Source organism: Calypte anna, chromosome 18 (assembly GCF_003957555.1).
Source record: "Calypte anna isolate BGI_N300 chromosome 18, bCalAnn1_v1.p, whole genome shotgun sequence".
Lineage (NCBI taxonomy): Eukaryota > Metazoa > Chordata > Aves > Apodiformes > Trochilidae > Calypte > Calypte anna.
This window is the reverse complement of record NC_044263.1, coordinates 10250363-10266519: the sequence shown is the minus strand read 5'-3', so window position 1 is coordinate 10266519 and position 16157 is coordinate 10250363. Positions and strand designations below refer to the sequence as shown.

The following is a 16157-nucleotide window of genomic DNA, read 5'->3' as shown; positions in this document are numbered from 1 at the left end:
ACCCCCAGACCCCCCTCCATCTGCTCTCCTGGGCAGTACGTGGCATCTTGGGCAGGGCCTGCAAGGTTGCTTTTCCCCATGGGATGGAGCAGGAGGGCAGGGGTGGGCAGGGGACCTGCTGTGTCCTCCCCTGAGTCACCAGTCCCAGAGACATCACTGATCTAACCTCACTGTCTTCCATCCTCCTGCAAGCTCGGGGTTTGGGGCTGTGCCCTCTCTCTGGAGCAAGTGCCAAAAGTGTCACCCCCCCCCAATCCCACCAGTCCTGCCCTCCTGCACTTTGTAGCAGGGGGTGGATGAGGGTGCGGGAGCTGCCCCCACCCCTCCATCCCCACTCCTTCATCCCCATCCCTCTGTCCTCTGCCCCTGAGCCAGTGCTGGGCTGGCAGCACAAGTGGGTTTCACTCCAGGGGACAGGAATGCAGGGACATAGATGGGCTAGGAACACAGCCACGGGCCTCAAGGACCCAGTGGGGCCATTGGCAGAGGCCAGGTGCCACTCCAGAGAGCATCAGGGACAGTCAGAAGCCATTGTGAGGAGCATCAGACCCAGCACCCCAGTCTAGCAAGCTCTGGAGCTGTTTGGGCCAGCCTGGGGTGGGAGGCTGAATTCACTACTTTTTCCCCACTTGGTTTTCTCAGCAGCATGGGCTGGAGGAGACCCCCCCCTCCCAACACAGACACCTCCTTGCAGGAGAAAAACATATTTCAGAGCTATTATAGGGTAGACATGTTCATGCAGTGAAAGCAACGTCCCAGAGTGGCTGTGGGGTGGTTGTGGGGTCCCCACTGCCAATCCCTGCAGCAGAGCACAGGCTGTGCTGGTGGCTGTGACTCTTAGGGCTGTTTTCTCCACCTGGTTGACAGTCAGGACCGTGGTAGTTGCTCATTCTGTGGCCCTGCTGTGGGTCCTGCTAGTGGCAGGCTTGGTGTTTGCCACCTCACTGCTCCCTCTTCCAGGCTCCCTCCACCCCCCTGTGTCTCACATCAGCCCAGCAGCTCCCACGTCTCTCCCTGGGATCCTGGGCCTGGGCATTTGACAGGAGGTGACATCTCCATCCCACAGGATGGGAACTGCCAGCAGCAAAGAAGGCTGGATTGGCAGCAGGGGACAAGCCTTGGTCCCTGCCCAGGGATGTGGTGCCATGGTGGGGCTACCCACAGGTTTGGGTGTCCTGGCCCAGAGGAACCAGTAGCACCATGCTGGGCACAGGAAGAGCTTTGGGGGTTCACTGTGGCCTCAGCCCACCCTGCCAGGTAGTTTCAGAGGGGACAATGAGAGCTCTGCAGGCCTGGCCAGGCACCGGGGCATAGGGCTGCATCAGTGCTGCCAGCAAATCAGGGCAGAAAAAGCAGATCCTGGCTCAGGAGGGTGTCCCAGCTGCCCTAAGCTGTGTCCCCAAGGTGCACTCAGGGGGTGGCTGTGTCCAGATGCTGGCTGCTCACTCAGAGGGGCTGCAGCTGCCAGCGAGTGCATGGAGATGGAGAGGAGCTGGGAGGAGGCTGTGGGTGAGCAGTATGCTGTGAGAAAAGGAATGAGCAACCTCTGCCATAGCACGAGAGAGATCAGAGTTTTGCATGGGTGACACCAGCACCATCCTCAGCCACCCAGAAGTGACAAGGGGTGGGCAGATGCTGGCAGCATGAGGTGGAAGGTAATGGCCTCTTGTCTCCTGGGGCAGCCCTTTGTTCCAGTGACCCACCCGTCAGGGATTTAAGGAAGGAAACCAGATTGCTGCTTATGACTTTGCTTTGAGCATGTTTTGGATTTTAAAAGTATGTTTAATAAAGGGTATCTTATGTCAACAAAGCACCCAGAGTCACAGCGTGGTTACAAGGTGAGGGCAGTCAGGGTCTTGGGAGCTTGGTGGGTGGGAACTCATTTTGTCTGGGAGCACCCACCCATCACCCAGACACCTACCCCAAACCAGCCCAGCTACTACAGATCTCTTAAAACGCTTTGCACACTCCCTTCCAACTCACATTATCCTACCAGCCCAAACGTTGCCTCCTCCAAGCCCTGCCAGGAAGGAGAAGGTGCAAATGCAAACAAAACCTCTGCAGGAAGAGCCTGATCTGAATCAATGGCATCTCCCCAGCACAACCAAGTAGATGGCACAGGTTCTGTAGCCCCTGGTGCTGCTGGGATGAATGAGGATGTTTCCTGGAGGGCAAGAAGAAGAGTGCTAAGGAGCTGGCTGCCCATGCAGGAAAAATCCTTCCAGTGCTGGAGAAGAAAACTCATGCTGAGAGCTGCTGCAGGTCTTGGAGGTAGTAGAAAATATTCAAACGAGAGCTTTGAAGGCTGAAGTGGAGCAGTGTTCCATGTGAACAGCAGTTGAACATGGGTCAGTCGGTCCTAAGTGACAGGTGAAAGCGAGAGGGGGTTGTGGGTGGGACTTGTAATTTGATTTTAAAGAAGGGGGCTGCTGCACGGTGGGGAGCAGCACTTTGCTGCTGCAGAGGAAGGGCCCATGGATGGCCAGATGCTGCGAAGGAAGGGGATAGGGATGGGAGAAGAGGCCTGAAGTGCTTTTTAATCGGTGGGGGGGTTTTCTGCCACCTCTCCTTGAGCTTTGCCCTCAGCACTGCGGACTCCTCAGGCGTCAGACCCAGGACAGGGGACAGAGGTAGGAGGACAGGGGCTGGGGTGGCCGCTGTGCCAAGCCGGCGGTGAGGTGGGACACCGGGTTTGGGGCTGGGCAGGGCTGGATTTGGCCCCCCTGGGTACCAAACGCCTTCCCCTCCGCAGGCTCCCGTCCCGGGGCTGTCCCCGCATGGCCACGTCTCCGCTAAACCGGCAGGTACGCGCCGGGTCGCCATGGCGACGCGCGGGCCAATGGGAGGGCTGGAAGCTGTGTACAGGGCGGAGCGTCGCCAGGGCAACGCGCGAAGCCTTTCGGAGCAGCTACTTAACGGCAGCCCCTGGGTGGCTGCAAATCACGGCTGCTCGGCCAGCAGGCCCTGGCACGGCGCGGGGGTAGCACTCACCCTTCGGGGAGATCACACGGACCCCCTCCGACCTCCCCAGGCTCGGAGTTTTGGGGCTTTTGAATTTTATTTTTTTTTTTCCCAATTGTTTTTTTTTTTTTTTTGCTTCCTTCCCCCTCCCTCCTCCTGTTTTTCCAGAAGCTTCTTGCCCTCTTGTGAGCTTTGTGGGGGGCGACTTCGTGAAAGTTGGGGGACGTCGCCGGGACGGGGTAAGGGGCGGCGGCGGCGGTGGGCGGCAGCAGCGGGGGGCTCGAAAGGGAGGGCGGTGGGACGGCTCTGCCGAGGGCTCAGCTGAGCAGCTCGGGCGAAGCTGGCAGCCAGGGGAGGTAGGTTTGCGCAGGTGGGGGGTTGTTCTTATTTTTAGTTTTATTTCTAGCCCCCCTGACAGCCCCCCCACTCTCCGCCCACCGTAACGAACGTTTCCGGGATTTCCCTCACTGCCAGCGCAGGAGTTTGCAGGGGCTGAGCGCTCACACTGGGGATCAAGCGTCTGGACAACCTGTCGCTGTCCTTAGCTTGCTTTTGGGGGGAGAAAAAGGAGCTTTTTTTGCAGGTGCGGGGCAGGTGGTTCCGTCCTGCCTCTCACTTCCCGCCCGCCCCGCGCGGCCCCGTTCACCGGCGGCAGTTGAGCCCCGCATCGTTCGAGCGGCGAATCCCCCCCCAGTACCGGCCCCCGCGCAGCCGCTGCCGCAGCTCCGCACCCCGGGAGAGCTGCGGGTTGCTCTCTTCTCGCCCCAAACCCAACGGGTTTGAGGTTTAGAGTCCAGAACCGCATCACCCAAGCCCGAGATAACCGAGGACTGCACCCACCGCCTGCTCTGAGTGAGGGTGGGCTCGGGGTGGGTCGGCGGACACAGACACACACACAGACACACGCACACAGACACACGCACACACAGACACACAGACACACACACAGACACACTCTGGTTGTTTCAGGGTGAAGGGGGAGCGGGCAGTGGGGGGGGCAAAAGGCTTTGAGAGATTTTGTTGAGATGTTGGATCCTGAGATTTTGTCCTGCTAGCGGCCGTTTGGAGAACCAACCTCCCTTTGTGGGCCGGCAGGGCTGGGTTTTGGTTGTTTGAGGGGTGTTTTTTTGGAGTTTTTTTGATTTTTTTGTTTGCTTGGTTGGGTTGCGTTTTGTTTCTTATTTTTGTTCTTATTTTTTCTTGTTATTTGGGTTTTTTCCTCGTTTGTTTGGTTTTTTTTTTTTGTTTTGTTTCGCATTTTTTTCTTTTGTTTGGTTTTGTTTGTTGGCCTTTTTGTGGGTTGGTTTTGTTTTTGGTTTTTTTTTTTTTTAAATTCCTTTCTCCAGCCCAAGGCTTGCTGGGCAGCGCTGGCCACCGAGGGCTGGGAGACAGCGGGCACAGGAATTGAGGGAATTTCTCCCAGGTTCAGGGCTGCTCGAGGGGGCAGCACTATGGTGTGCAGCACCCAGGGGATGGGTCTCACCCAGCAGCACCCAGGAACTGCAGCACCTCGGGCCTGTGCCTCGAGGAGCCTCAACCCCCTCTCCCTGTTGGCATTGCAGGATCTGCCCCGTCCCCTCCATCACCTTCCTGTGCACCACTCGAAGGCAAGAGCCGAGGAATGGCTGATTGGGTGCTGAAGGACAAAGGGAAGGGCAGCACAAAGCCCTCAACCAACCTGGATGACAGCCTGACCAGCCTCATGTGGCTGAAGGACTTCTCGGTCAGGGACACCAACATGGCCAAGCCCCCCTGGATCTCTGGCAGCCCAGACCCCCTCGACTGTCAAATGATCCCCAGCTTTGCTGCCCCCTGCTCACCCCTGGCTGCAGACCCGGCCTGCATGGGTATGCCCCACACTCCCTGCAAGCCCATCTCCTCTTCCACCTCGAGGACAGCGCATCACACCGTGCCCATGTACCCTCAGCTGGCAGAGGACATCGACTACAAGACCAACCCGCACGTCAAGCCACCCTACTCCTATGCCACCCTCATCTGCATGGCAATGGAAGCCAGTGAGAAGCCCAAAATCACGCTCTCTGCCATCTACAAGTGGATTACGGACAACTTCTGCTATTTCCGACACGCCGATCCCACCTGGCAGGTAGGGGATCTGGAGACTTTGTCCAAAATCTCAGTTATGGGGCCATTTTGGGAGCAGGAAGCTGCCTGTTGGGTTGCTGGTCCTTGTAACTCCTCTGGGTTCCAAGGAGTCTCTTGTCCCCAGCTCCTTCTTCATAAAATCATAGACTCATCTTGGTTGGAAAAGACCTTTAAAATCATTAAGTCCAACTGTTGGCCATTTCATTGGGGTCCTGAGTCCCTTGGGGCTGAACACACCTGAAATTGCCAGGTTGAGTATCTCTGAGGACCAGGAGTAGGAGAGGAATGGAGTGGATCCCTGGGGAGTTTCTTGTTGGATAAATCCCTCACTGGGGGGGTTCAGAGCAGAAATGCTGCTGCTTTCCAAGCAGGGTGGAGGGCAGGTCTCCCATCCCCTTGGCCATGCAAAGGAGGTTCCATCCCTGGTGAGGTCTCAGAGGGAAGGCCAAGAGAGGTCAAACAGGGTTGCTGTCTCCAGCTAACACAAGCCTGTCCCCAGGGGGTTGGCTCACCAGTTTTGGGGACAGCCTGATGCACAGGAGCTTTTCCCAGCCACCTGGGCTTGCTGCCCTCCCCCATCACACAAGGGGACCTCCAACATGTGAAGCTTTTTAGGAAGTGGCAGGGCAGGAGGGACCTGGGTGGCTCATCCCTCTCCTCGGGTTATTTATTCTCTGTCCAAATCCACAGTGTGCCAGAGCTGAGCAAAACAACTGCAAAGTCCCTGCCCATCTTCTCCCTGGGTCTCCAGAATCTCTTGAAGCCCATCAAGGGGAAGGGAACTCACCAGTCCCTCCCCAGTCCCTCCCCAGTGCCACTGGAATCCCCAAACTCTCCCTGTGCTGGGGGGGCCCTACAGGAGCGATCTGGGAGGAGGAGCTGTGTGTGTGTGTGTGTGTGTGTGTGTGTGTGCCAAGCTGGTGACTTTCTTTTGCAAACTCATGGCTTGATAATCACCACATTTTTAATTAAATGTGATTATTAAAAAAGAAAAAAAAAAAAGGAAAAAAAAGAGAGAGAGAAAGTTTTCAATCTCTCTCTGCAGAAAGGCAGGGGGTTCACAAGGCTGTTGCAGGCAGGAATGATAAATATGTTAACCAGCTGGGTACTAATGGAGGGCAGGCTGAATGAAGTTTGGGATGGGAAGAAGAGAATTCAGCTTGCAGATCCCTGACCCTTGTGAAATTTCATTAGACTGTCGAGTTGGAGTTACCAGAGCCCAGAATCAGGGACAGCTGCCTGCCTGCTGCTGCTTTCTTCTTTTCCTTTATTTTCTTTTTTTCTCTTCTTTTTCTTTTTTTTTTCTTTTTTCTTCCTTTTATTTTCTTTTTCTTTTTTCTTATCTTTCCTTTTCTGTTCTTTTTTCTTTTCTGTTTCTCATTTGTTTCCCTCTTCTCCCTCTTCTCCCTCTTCTCCCTCTTCTCCCTCTTCTCCCTCTTCTCCCTCTTCTCCCTCTTCTCCCTCTTCTCCCTCTTCTCCCTCTTCTCCCTCTTCTCCCTCTTCTCCCTCTTCTCCCTCTTCTCCCTCTTCTCCCTCTTTTCTCCTTTTTTTTCCTTTCCTCCTTTTTTTTTCCTCCTTTTTTTTCCTCCTTTTTTTTCTCCTTTTTTTTCTCCTTTTTTTTCCTCCTTTTTTTTCCTCCTTTTTTTTCCTCCTTTTTTTTCCTCCTTTTTTTTCCTCCTTTCTTTTTCCCTCCTTTCTTTTTTCCTCCTTTCTTTTTTTCCCTCCTTTCTTTTTTTTCCCTCCTTTCTTTTTTTTTTCCTCCTTTCTTTTTTTTCCTCCTTTCTTTTTTTTTCCTCCTTTCTTTTTTTTTCCTCCTTTCTTTTTTTTTCCTCCTTTCTTTTTTTTTCCTCCTTCTTTTTTTTCCTCCTTCTTTTTTTCCTCCTTTCTTTTTTTTTCCTCCTTTCTTTTTTTTCCTCCTTTCTTTTTTTTCCTCCTTTCTTTTTTTCCTCCTTTCTTTTTTTTCCTCCTTTCTTTTTTTTTCCTCCTTTCTTTTTTTTCCCCTCTTCTCCCCCCCCTCTCTTCCTTTCTTTCTTTTTGAGCCTGTGTTCTCATCCCCTATCCCAATTCCCGTACATGCAGACAGCCTGGAAAGGTCATGCCACCCATACTCCGGGGGGAGATGGATATATTCCTGTGGGAGCTGAGTGCTTTGGAGAGGAGCCAACACACCCAAGGAGCTTCAGCCCAGAGGAGGGTTTTGGTGTGTGTGTGTGTGTTTTTCAACAGCTCTAGGCATTCAAGCCTTCTTTTTCCTATTTGGCACTACAGATTATGGATGAATAAGCATAAAGATATCCAGGCAACATTAAAAAAAAAAAAACCAAAACCCAACCCTTTACCATATCCAATCTCTTAATACAGTCTTGGCTTTGTGGAGTCCAGTGCTGGGTTATTTACCCAATAACTGAGTTTCCTTTCTGGTTATTCACATCACTCCAGGCACATTCAGGGATTCAGAACAACACAACATGAGCAGAAACTCCTCTTTTTTCGGGTTGGTTTTGTTGGTGTTTTTTTTTTCCCCCAGCTCATTTGAGCAGTGGCTGATGAAGATGCAGTGATTTCACCCCAAGGCCAGGAGGCACCTTTGGAGTCACACGAGGCCGTGGTGGGACAGCCCCTGTGTGTTTTGCCCTCCCTGGATGCAGGGAGGGAGGGATGGTGCCTATTTTTTTGCCAAGTATTTCCCCCTCAACACTAGCAAGAGGCACAGATGAATTAGGGGATGCAAAGAGGGCCCTGATGATGCCACCTCCCATGGTCCTGCCATCCACTTGTAACGAGGTCATAGCCACATTGGTGTAAAGACCCTCCTCTTCCTCCTTAGCCCCCAAGAGGGATCCAACCTCCTCCAGCCTAGGTCCATGCCTAGAGCATGTCTGTCTGGTTTCTCCTTGTGCTCTGCACGATCCAAGGCCTCATGGCTCCAGTTTGCAGTCAAGGGGATTTGCCCCAAAGCTTCCCATTTGTTGGCAAGTCCTAGCTTGAACCCCTTGGCTCCTGCCACCTCTGGCTGGATTAGACAGGAGGCAAGAAAACTCCATTAGTGACTCGGGGCGAGGCAGTTTCCACAGGGCATGTGGGCTGAGATGTCTTGAAGTCGCTGTTTCTGTTTCCTTTTTCCCAAAGGTCCTTGCTGAAAAGGTGCTTTTCCACCAGGCTCTCCACACGCAGGTTGGTGCTGTGGCAGCAGACAAATGTTGAACCTTGTATTTTGTTTCTTTGTTTGTTTTCCCTCTTTGTGTCTAGAACTCCATCCGGCATAACCTCTCCTTAAACAAGTGCTTCATCAAGGTGCCCCGGGAGAAGGGTGAGCCTGGGAAAGGAGGGTTTTGGAAGCTTGACCCCCAGTATGCTGACCGGCTCAAGAACAGTGCCCTCAAAAAGAGGAGGATGTCCCCAGTGCAGATCCACCCAGCCTTCACAAAAAAAGCCCAGCAAGAAGCACAGTGTGATGCCACCCTGGCTGCTTCAGCTTGCACCTCCAATAACATCCTCAACGTCAACCTGGAGTCACAGAAGCTGCTGAAAGAGTTTGAAGAAATCATCAGCAACAAGAACTGGAATCCAGCAGATGGCAAAGCAGGGCAGAAGAGGAAGCAGCTCTCGCCCAACAGAACAGCCAAGGTGGCTCGGCTTGCCAACCCTGCCTTGCTGACCCAGGAGGAGCAGAGTGAGATGGGATCCTTGAAAGGTGCCTTTGACTGGGAAGCCATCTTTGACACCAATCTGAACGGAGACTTCTCCTCTTTTGGGGATCTGGAACTTCCACCCCCCATCAGCCCCATAACACACGACCTGGACTTGGCTGTATCCGAGCAGCACGCTGACTGTCCCCAGGGGCAGGAGCAGGTCCTCACCGAGCCCAACCACAACAACCTGGACTTTGATGAAACCTTCATGGCCACTGCTTTCCTGCAGGATCCCTGGGATGAAGGGACAAACGATTGCCTCGCCAACGCTGTCAACATAGAGCAGGTGTTTGAATTCAGTAACACCTCTTTGACAGAGGGTGGGCACGACTGGACATCTCTCTTGTAAGAGGCCAGTCACCATTCAAAGCCCACCCAGACTGTGGTAGGTGCTCCCCTGTGCTGCTGGGACTTACAAGGGACAACATTTTCTAGAGACAGAGACGTCCACAGTGACACTTGCCAGCTTCATCATAAGGTCATTCACAGGAACACCAAGGGGAGAAAACAACACTACCACAGGAACTGCTTAATGTATCTTAAAAGGACACATCAGGAGTCTCTAGTCCATGAGTTTCCTCAAGAGAAGAAATATAACACTACTTATTTTTTTACTTTTAAAGGAAGAAATGTGAATTAGCTTTTTTTCTTTCACTCCTCCCCCCCCTCCCATGGAAATAGACATGGCATATGTGCCTTCAGGGCTAAAGGACAGCACCTGCTAAACCCCATCCAAGACATGAGATTCCTGGTGACTTAGGACTCTATAGACTAAGTGCAATTTCCTCATCCCTTTGTCTCTCTGTTTCTCTCTCTTTCCATTTTTGTCTAAGATAGTTGGTAGATATAGTGTGATAATTAGCTCACAGGTAAATATAAGTCCCTTCTGGATTCTCTGAGTTCAACCTCCCTCCTGACTTCTGCCTAGGGAAGAAGAAAAGGTCTATAAAGTCTGAGTCTTTAGATGTTTTTATATAATCTATTATATATTATATATTCAAAGAAACCTATATTTTTAGCATTAGAATTTCTTAATAGTGAGGGGATAGAGGAAAGAGTTTTGGGATTGTTTTATATTTTCACTGTTTAATTGTTTCACCATTTCACTGTTTAATTGTTTAAACATTTTATATTTACACTGTTTAATTGTTTCTCTGCTTCACTGTTTAATTGTTTAAATGTTTTATATTTACACTGTTTAATTGTTTCACTGTTTCACTGTTTAATTGTTTAAATGTTTTATACTTACACTGTTTTCACCGTGTCCTGTTCTGTAAACCAAGACTAGGGGAGGGAGGGAGGGAGGATTACTGCAGCAGCAGCAGGGCATTTTATTAACCACCCAGGAACTGGCCTTGCAGGAGAAAAGCAGCGGGAACCAGGGTGCTCCCTGAACTGGCTTTTGTATTTTTTGGTACCCCAAGTTTTTGGGTTGGGTTAGTGCAGCATGGTGTTGGTAACAGGGGAACCACAGGGGTGGCTCCCATGAGCAGCTGTTGGAAGCTCCCCTGGCTCTAATTCCTGAGGATCTACTCTGGCCAAGGCCAAACCAATTAGGAAATCTGGATGCACCTTTGCCAGTGACATTCTCAATAAGGGGAAAACAAAACTGCAAAAAGACCTACAGGGAAGAGGAGGAGGTGAGAGCAATGGCAGAGCAGAGATACCAGTGCCAGAGCCCTCGTGAGGCCAATTATGCTGAGGAGCAGTTTGGTTCCACCAAGGCAGGGAAGAAAAGCAGTGAGTGTCTGCTTGGCTGCTGGAGCAGGCAGGGTGGGGGATGGAGGGTCCAGGGGCAGGAGGTTCAGGGAGCCCCATGGGGAGGGCAGGTTGGGGCAGAGATGTGGGGCTGGGTACACCCAGTGCCTCTCCGGGTGCCTCTCTGTGCCCACTGCAGTGGGGCAATGCTGCTGCTTGGGATGGTGGGAGAAGGGGGCTGGAAAGGGCCCCTCAAAAGAGTGGTGAGGCCCCTGTTTGCTGGCTGCCCAGTCTCCCCCATCATGTCTGAACACCTGCAGGGGGAGAGATCCCCATCTGGACCCTGCCTGGGTTTGTCCAGCTTGGTGCCCTGAGTGGACCCACTCCGGGATGTTGCTCTGCACTCAGGATGCAACACTTCCCATCTCCCCAGCACTTGTGGAGCACGTTATCACCTCTCTGGTGATCTACTGGATCTCATCAGCACCAGGCACTGCAGCACTCAGCCCAAGAGCTGCCCTTTTGCTTTTCAGTGGTCACAGCTGCTCCCAATCTGGCTCATCTCAACCCAAAATTAAAGCTGGGCTCACTGCAGGGGCTGCCTTTGGCTCACGTGTGCCTTGTGCTGCGAGGGCAGGATGAAGCCATCGGGGTGAGACAGGGTTATCCATGTGGGGGGCAGCTTTGATGTGTCTTGGGGGGGTCTTTTAGTGGCAAATCTGTGCTCTCCTTTTAGCTTGGGGGCTCTGAATTCCAAAAGGCAACCAGGAATCCCTGTCCTGGTTTCCTCATGCTTCCCTGCAGTGGCAGAGCTGCAATAAGCTGGCAGCCCCCTTGTCCCTTGGTCTGCTTATTTTGTTTTGCCAGGCACAAACATGTAGTTTCTGTTTTTAAACCCCTTGGAAAAAGAGGAGCCCCCAGCACCTCCACCCTGCCAGGGGACTGAAAAAAAAAACCCCAGCCTCGCCAGGAAAAAATATTCCAGCCCTCCAGAGCCAGTTGAGGGTTTTAAAATGAGAAAGGGTGAATATAAAGGAGGCACCAGGCGAGGCCTGGAACAACCTCGTTTTGTTCAGCTTCTGAAAGCAACAAAACCAACTTGGATGTGAATTTTTTTTCTTTTCCCCCTCAGTGATGGTTTGGGGGTGAGGGGTGGGGGGGATATTTTTGAAGCTGCAGCCCATCCAGGAGGTGCACAAGTAGGGGTGTTGTGGGGTGGGAGCACTGCTTGCTGCAGGTGTACAGGACGTGGCAGAAGCCCACGGGACACCAGGCTGCTGCCCACACAAAGCCTGGGTGTGCTCGGGGCACGGTGCCAGGAGGGAGGTCAGGACCTGGCAGCACTCAGCCTGCCCAGGCTTGCTGGTGGCAGTGGGGTTACAGCCCGGGGCTGGGGCTGGTCCATCCCCACGGGCTGTCCCAGCCCCACGGGTGGTGATGGGTGTGGGACCCCCAGGCTGGCAGTGTTCCCTCTGCTCCACACATGGGCAAAGCATCGGGTGATGAAAACCCAGACTGCTGCAGTCCAGCTGCATTTTGGGGCATCCCATCACCAGCACCCAAAACTCCCTGCAAACTCAGCCTTCAAAGGCCCAGCCAGGTTCTTCCCAGTTATTGAGCACATGGCAGTTATTCCTTTATTATTTATTTCTGCTGTTCCCCCAGCCTCCCTTCATCCATCATCCCTCTCTGATGGGCAAACATTGACACCTCAAACCAATCTCCCGTTCACAGAGGGGGGAAAAAATATACACATAAGCCCTTTTTTTCTCTCCTTTTCTTGCCCTGTCTTTCTTTCCCTCCATTGAGTGCAGGGCTGGCACGGAGCCATTCTGGCAACAGCCACCTTTCACTTGCTAATCATCCTAAATATTGAAAATCAGCGCCTAGAATAAACAGCTCAAAGATTGGGGCCATCTCTGCTCTGTTTGGAAATGCTAATCTTGCAGCCTTTTGTTTTCCTTGTGTGGATTTGGTGCTGTGGTTTGGAGGAGGTCACAGCTCATGGGTTTTCCCTCCAGCCTCAGATTTTTTTTTTTTAATTATTTTTTCTCCCCTCATCGTGAAAAATTCAGTGTGTTTTAACATCCCAGGCTGGGATGGCCTTGAGTAGTGGGGGAAAGTAGGGGGAGATGGGATGGAGGTGGGTAGGGAATGGACTTGCCTTGCATAGCAATGAAGGAACCTCCAAAGTTTGGGAAAAAACAGGTTCCCAAATGTGCATGCAGGAGTTCACATGGGTAAGAAGTCCCATGGGAACTGTGGTTGGGCAGGGAGCTCTCATCCCAAGTACAAGAAGTGCCTGGGAAGGATGGGGATGGGATTGCAGCAGCATGGTCTCATGCCCTGTGATGAGGGGCAGAGCTTGGGGACAGCCCAGGCACTCCCTGTTCTGTGACACTGAGGTTTGGAGGGGTTTATATCCAAGGGGATGGAGGTGCTATAGCAAAGCTCAGCCAGGCTACAATGGGCTCCGGGGCTGGACCCTGATGTCTTGGTCTGGAGGGATCCAGTTTGGATGCCACCACCTTTTTCTGTGGGGTGGCAGGGGTTCTGGGGAAGGAGGCTTTGAGCAGAGCCTTTTCTGCTTTTCCACTCTTTGCAGAGCCCTGTGGGATCTGTGGCATTCACACAGCTTGGATGGCTTACAGCATCCTCACAGAGAAACTGAGGCAGGGAAAGGCAGTGGTCTGGTATGGGCCAGAACTCTATTATCTGGCCCAAAACTGCATTGCGGGGAAAGCAGAACCACCCTGGGGGCAGCTGCCACAACTGGGCCTTCTCACTATGCCCTGACCCCAGGTTCTGCTCCCCTAGCTCATGGTGCTGAAGTCCCTTTGTAGAGATCAGGGCTCTCCTGAGACCACATCCATCCCAGAGCAACGCTGGGGCAGCACTGCAGGAGTTTTTGGGCGGTGCATGAGGGGTGCAGCCTCTGGCAGCAGGAACCCTGCTTGGCAAAGCTCTGTGCCTCCCTCAGTGCCCCCAGGCAGCCCGGGACGGGTCAGTGGGCCGGTGCCAGTGGCTGTTCCCAGCAGCACGGCCACACAATGATCAGGCAGGCCAGGGCTTGCCCTGCTGCGTGGGGAGCGCCGGTGGCCGCTCGCCCAAGCCACAATGCGGCAGTGCCCGCGTCAACGCCGTCACGGGGAGACGCTCGGCACGCTGCCCCTTCCTCCTCCTCATCCCCACCATCCCCCCAGCGCCTGCTCGGGTTGGAGGCCACAGCCCTGAGGGACTCCTGCTCTCCCAGCCCGTGCCTCAGGAAGTGGTGCCCATGGAGAGGGGGGACACATCCAGCCCTGCAGCCGAGGGTCTGAGCTGCCCGAGCGGTGCCGGAGTCGCCTCCTGCTTTGGGAAACCACATCACAGCCAGGCCGAAACTTGGCTGGGTTGCAAACAAGTGCCAGGGCCGTGGGGATTTCTTTACAAAGGCTGTTTTTTTCTTTCTTCTTTTCAGGTGATTTATTTCCAGGTTTGGAGCACTGGGGCCATCCCACATCCTGAGATATGTTTGGGGTTTTTTTTTTTTCCACTGCGAGCAGGATGCGAGAAACTCGCTTTAGAAATCTATAGCAAACACCATTGTTTGGTGTCTGACCCCAGAGGATGGGCCTAAATCTCCCCAAAAGCTGTGGAGGAAGGGGCAGGGTGAGGGCTCTGCTCCCAGTAACCCAGCTCACCCATGGGTGCTGCTCTGGGCAGAGCCTGGCAGACAAGGCATGACAAGAGCAAGCAGGTGCATTTGGGGAACAGCCAAATCTGGGGTACCACAGGCATGATCCCTGAATATCTGGGAGTTATGGATGGGGCTGGCCAGGCTGGGGAATGTTGGGTGCAGATCCCCCGGGATGCTCCCATCCTAGGCACAGGGGCTGCTGGGCTAGAAGTCAGCATGAGCAGTGAGAGGGCTCAGGGGCATTACGAGCGGCGGGTGTTGACCCAGAAATCACAAAGAATTTGGCCTGGGGTTGCAGTGGTGGGCAGAGTGCCAGCCTGGCAGCCCAGGGAAGCACTGCTCAGCTCTGGAAAAGGGCTCCTTCCCTCCTTGCCTGGTGGGGAGGTGACTGCTGTCTGCCCTGGGAGCTCAGTGAGTGTTTTGGACTCAAGGGGGTGGGATGCACACTGCTCCTAGCAGCAGCACTGCTGACTGAGCATGAGCTGGGGTTTGGTTTTGCACCCCCGGGGAGTGTGCGCTCCCAACCAGCACAGGGAGGGTGCTGATTCCTGCTGGGGAATGGGGAGAGCAGACCTGCAGGTCCTGGGGGGAGTAGAGCTCCATCCCAGTGGCTTTTCCTTACAAGACACAGTAACAGGCAGGAATGTGCAAACGTACAAAGGTCGAAGCTGCAGAGTGGCAAGGTGGCTGCAGTGGCTCCAGCCCTGGGGAGCACAGCAATGGTGGAACAGGGTCCCCCCCCCCCACAAGGCTCTTAGGACCTGGACCCTTTGGCAAATCCCTTGCCAGACCCCTTGGCCTTGTTGGGCAGCTCCTTGCCAGCCCTGAGCACACACATTCCTGTGGTGGGATGGGGAAGCTGCAGCCCTGCATGGCCTCCCTGTCACTTGGGGGGATGCATGCCTGACACCCCCCCGTGTGGCAAACACCCCCCTGCAGCGTGGCATGGGGAGAAAATAAGCATTGAGCCCAGCTCGATTCCCAGCTCACACAACATGGCACCCTGTCCTTCATCTGTCCCTGGGGATGATGCATACACACACACACATCCCACCTGCCCCAAACCCAGCTGGGAACCTCAGTTTCTGCTCTAGGAAGGAGAGGAAGGGCTCAGCCATGGGCTGGGTGGCACTGTGCTGGTCCTTGGTACGTGCCAGCTCCTCGGTGGCTCAAGGAACTTAGCTGGAGGAGGGGGGGGGTTCTCTGCCCTGTTCCTCCTTCATGCTGACAGAGTGCCAAGCAAACAGTGATGAGGGGAACCTCGTTAATCCTGGTCATTCATTTACAAAAAGCCATTTAAAGCTGGCTGTACAGGCAGTTATCAGAGCACAGGGGAGGTTTTCCCAGCAGGACCTTAATTCCCTCAGCACATGAAGCTGAAGGGAGGGAGAGCACAGCTGATGTCAGCAGTGGATGGGGGCTTGGGGGAGACTATCAGGCCAGCCTTTGAGGGACTGATCCCCATGAACCCCCTTCCTACAGGGAGCAGAGGGACAGGTTGAGGGATTCCTGACTGGGTGACTGCTTGGGTTCTGTTTCAGTGCATTTGCTGCTGTGCCACTTCCTTTCTGCAGGGCAGTTTGTGCCACAGGGGAAGGACTGGGAAGCTCAGGAATCCAAACATCAACTTTTGTCCTGTATGAACCTGGTTTTCTGGTAGGTCTCTGTCTCCCTAGAACTAGATCAGGATCAAAGTAAAGCCAGTAGGGCCTGGAGGCATTACCAGGGGGGGAAAGTCCTTTGGTGAACTTGGTTCTTGCCTTACCCCTTCAAATTCATGGGCACAGCAGCAGCCCAGGTGCATCCTCTGCAGACTTCCTCTTTCTGGGACTCTCCCATTTTAAGCTCACCTGGAAGGGAAAGCTGGGAACTTCTCAGACAGCTCAGAGCTCCTGGTTTTTCTGTCTGAAGATTAATCTGGCTAAATATTAATCGCCTTTTCATTCTGACTGACCCAAGGGGAGACAGAATAACTGCACCTGGAGAGGAGGTGAGGGCAGTGCCACCAATGACTGTTCTCATGT

The 16157-nt window shown here is 53.5% G+C and overlaps 1 protein-coding gene across 1 annotated transcript; it reads left to right on the top strand.

Moving 5' to 3' along the window:
- Positions 1 to 4582: 4582 nt before the first annotated feature.
- On the top strand, positions 4583 to 9268 carry FOXJ1 (forkhead box J1). Its single transcript, XM_008499793.2, has 2 exons — positions 4583 to 5065; positions 8314 to 9268. Exons 1-2 carry the CDS (start codon positions 4583 to 4585, stop codon positions 9103 to 9105), a joined length of 1275 nt encoding a protein of 424 aa, XP_008498015.1. The 3' UTR covers positions 9106 to 9268.
- The last annotated feature ends 6889 nt before the right edge of the window (positions 9269 to 16157 follow it).